The sequence below is a fragment of the Saccostrea cucullata genome, unplaced genomic scaffold, assembly GCF_032062105.1.
Source record: "Saccostrea cucullata isolate Sc308-1 unplaced genomic scaffold, CSIRO_AGI_Scuc_v1 ctg4412, whole genome shotgun sequence".
Taxonomy (NCBI): domain Eukaryota; kingdom Metazoa; phylum Mollusca; class Bivalvia; order Ostreida; family Ostreidae; genus Saccostrea; species Saccostrea cuccullata.
Window position 1 is genome coordinate 26,756 of NW_026939282.1, and position 4,071 is coordinate 30,826.

Here is a 4,071-nt window from a genome sequence, read left to right on the forward strand (position 1 = left end):
GTCAAAAGGTCAAAGGACAAGGTTATATGTTCATACATTTTGTGTGTGTAAAACTTTCATTTCCTTGCGATATCTCAAGAAGCTTTCTGCGTTTTCGCAATTAAATTTTACAAAACATGTAACTCACTTTAGTTTCTCCCGTCCTTCTTAAAGTGCCCGACCCTCCTCAACCCCCCAGGTCAACACATTTGCTTCTTTTTTTCGTTGAAAGTGAATTAGCCTGTTTACACGCTGAATAATCTACGGATTGATACAAGATGGTTGTGACCTAGCGGCAGGGGAAGCTTACTCTCCCATGGCAACTGATCGCACTTGAGGGCACCAGTACCTAACATGTCTTAGTAGGTACTATCACGAGAAATATCCTTCCCTGCTTTATGGCCCTTAGTTACGATAATAGGACAAAATTTGCAGCCATCAACGGGTAAGAGGTGGCATCTCCATATGAACACACAATTCTGTAGATTGACTATAAACAATATATAATCAATCTATTTAAGAGGAAAACTTGGGGCATTTCTATGTAGATGACATGTGCTATATTTCTTGGCGTTTATCTTATAGTCTCTTTTTTACATTTGAAATTATTTTATAATAAGAAAAAATGGATACCCTTAATTTTCATCTATAAAACCAATAACAACAATTTTCAGAAAACTCTTTCATTTTTTTTACTTACTCTGTAATGACTTATCTAAAATTTTATGTTTGCTCCTAAAGAGGGAGATAGGGCTTTTGTGTCTTTATAGTTTTCACTTGAGACAAGGTCCATGATGCTGAATTATGATATGTGAATCATGATCTTGATCTTAACTTTTTATGCATCTTTAAATAATTTTTAGTCTTTGCCGTACACTGTAACTTCATTTTTTTTACTTTTTTTTTTACATGCAATCATCAAGTTAATCAAATAATTACTTTATTTATAACCAGGTATGGAGTACCTTGACTTCGGATATGCTGTGGGATCGTGTCCTGTTAACAAAACGGGTCAAAATGAGGCATCTTCCAGACTCAAATGTGGTGTGGACAAATTTGGGAATAGTCAGTACGTCTGTGTTCCTAACTTTAAGAAGACAGCCATTGTGGAGTACTGCTACAAAGGCATTGTGGGACTTCAAAACCCAGGTTCGTGTTGTATATGTATATCTAAGCAATGAATCATTATTTTTTTTAAAGATATAGTTTAAAAATTGCAACGATGTGTGCAGACAAATTGAGTAGTGCGCGTTATGAAATTTTGGTTACACAGACTGTTGTATTATTTATATGCATTCTTTTCTCTGCCTTGACTGCAAATGTGATTTTTACATTTCATAAACCCCATGTATTTTCCGCTGTGTGAGCAACAATTAATAGAAGAATCAATGTAACATGTAACACATACGTGGTCATACGTGTACACATACGTACTGGCAACGGAGGCTTCAACTAAGATAATTAAAAATGGACGCCTTCTAATAGAAATTCTTTCTTGCTTAATTAAATTTCACTCAGTCAATGTTAATGAAAGCAATATAAGTAACATTTTTATAATTATTTAAGAATGAAAACCATAACATTTATGTTTACTACAGTCAGGCTTACCGTCGCCACTATATTAGCGATAATTTGGCAATTTTCTTTTTTAAAATTTTTCTACAACACCAAGTAATCCCCATATGCAAAAACATGTAGTATACTAAATAACAATAACATTGGATAGCAATCATTTATATCGATAACACCGCAAAATATAAAGCTTTTCAGCTTTGAAAGATTGTAAGATCAATAAAAACAATAAAATTGCATGAAGAAAAAAAATGCATTTCCTTACTGCTTAAAATAATTTGAAGCTATCCAACACACATGTACTTTTCACGGCGTCCTAAAAGAAACTGAAAAATGACGCTGGACGACCGGGTTGTGATTTTTACCGCGCACGATTTTCATTGGGCGTTTACTAAATGTTTTCATTTCCAAGAATCGCTTGCATCTGCTTCTCCTAATTTGGACACGGCAAAAACTTTCCAACGATATGGCAAGCGCGATAACTCTTACACGCAGAGCATTCCAATGTACATAAAATATTTTATGTAAAATTTAAAATTCATTTATATAGAATATTTATTTTGCTGTATGATGATTTGATGAGTTTGTATGGGCCAAACGTCTTAACTTTTACATTTCACGTGCTGAATACTGTCATTTAGTAAAGAAAAAAAGTATTTAAGAAAAGAAAATAGTTCTTCCGGAATTCGAGCCCGGGACCTCTTACATGTTAAGCGAGAGACATACCACTTCCACACGTTGCCGGAAATCATGTGCTTGTTGCATGTATTTCCTGAAAGTTTACTTTTGAAATTACTTCATAAAATATGATTCAAATGTATTAAATTTTGTATCAATAATGAAAAAAAAGATGTTTATGCTAGTAATTTACAGATACAGAAACTGACATAAATATTCCATTTATCTTATAGTGTCTATTTTTTTTTCTCAAAACAGGTTCATGTTTGGTAGTAAATGATGAAGGAATTGTAGACATCATCAGCTGCCGTAGCTTCACAGAGGGCTGTCCAACAACACACTTCAAGAGTTCTGATCTCTTTCAGTGTGGGTACATTATAAAGAAAATGAACGTGTACTGTTGTTTTATGTTCTAACAAGAAAAATCAGGGGATCCGTACCCCCCTCCTTAGGAAAAAAGAAATCAAACTTGTATCTAGGGAGGGGGCACTTTAAGAAGAACAGGCGGGCTATAGGGTGTTACAGTATCAATACTAAATGCAAATACTCAAAAGCGTTTTGAAATAACGTCCTGAAACGTAAGTTTTCACACAAACAATAGATATTATTTAATGACCTTGATATTTAAGCCTCTTGCCTCAAAATCAATAGGGGTCTTTCAAAGGTCTTAAAAAAATGAGGTACATGCATACAATATCATAATATATGATAGCAAAAACTCAAAGACTTTTAAGATATCGCCTGATATGTGTTAAAAAGTGTTAAAACAATTTTTGAATTTTTTACCATGTCCTCTTGACTTGAAAATCCACAGGGATTTTTTGCATTCCAAGGGAGTTGTGTAAAATTTCACTTAAAAAGCTTAAAGACTTCTCGAGATATCGCGTGAAGACGAACGTGATACAGACAGACTTAAGCACAGACAGATGGACAGCTAGACGGACCCACATACCAAAGTTTTTATCCTCAATTTTCAGTGGGAGACAATTATGCCCATCCCTCTTACTTTTCTTTCATGCAAAATCGAAGTATCTTCTTATAGTGACGATTCTGATTCATTTTATTTATATGTATATTTATATATCTAAATAGATCCAGCATGTCATCACATAAACAGAAAAGAGCGGTGTTTTTATGCGGATCCGAAATGTCCCAAGATGTAAGAAGAACGAAAGCTTTTAAGGGAGCTCAAAAATTCTTATATCAAACATTTGAAATAGTACATGATAATAAAAGAGATCCATCTCTTAACGAACGTTTTTTTTTTAAATTTTGATAGAGATCAAAAGATAACAACAAGAAACAGTACATTTGTGGCCTCTAATGCAATGAATGACTCTACAACAACACCTGGTTTTTCAAATGCAACTGAAATAACAGAAACTGGACAAATTCCTGCAGGAGCAATTGCTGCCTTTACTATAGCATTATTTACGATACTTGCTATCCTTTTCTTTATATACTTGATATACTTGAATAAAAAAAGAAAAGGAAAACGAGGTACATGTACATGTATGTTAATGTAAAAATTCAATTGTTGGATTTCGGTACTAGTACAGTATTGTATATGGTGCTCAAGAATATCATTACAACTTTTTCAGATGAAGAAAGAGAAATTGTTCCTTTGATGAATAAGAGCGAAGATAAATTTAAAGGTACTTGTAATCTTTATTTTACTTAATGCAAAAGAAATGTCAGATATTTTGTACTAGAAGTCATTTTTCTTCTTAACGAAAGACTGACAATTTCATCTTTCATCTTTTTCTTTTAACGACTTTGGCAGAATCGAGTTCCAACCCTCAAAAAGTGATTATAGTCGTGCGCAGATGTTATTTTAAGATT

At 33.4% G+C, this 4,071-nt stretch overlaps 1 protein-coding gene across 1 annotated transcript; it reads left to right on the forward strand.

The window, feature by feature from the left end:
- Positions 1-930: 930 nt before the first annotated feature.
- Positions 931-3,857, forward strand: LOC134252719 (uncharacterized). Its single transcript, XM_062735227.1, has 5 exons — positions 931-1,128; positions 2,488-2,595; positions 3,322-3,388; positions 3,509-3,671; positions 3,831-3,857. The coding sequence occupies exons 1-5, from the start codon at positions 936-938 to the stop codon at positions 3,855-3,857; spliced, it is 558 nt and encodes a 185-aa protein (XP_062591211.1). The 5' UTR covers positions 931-935.
- Positions 3,858-4,071: the final 214 nt, after the last annotated feature.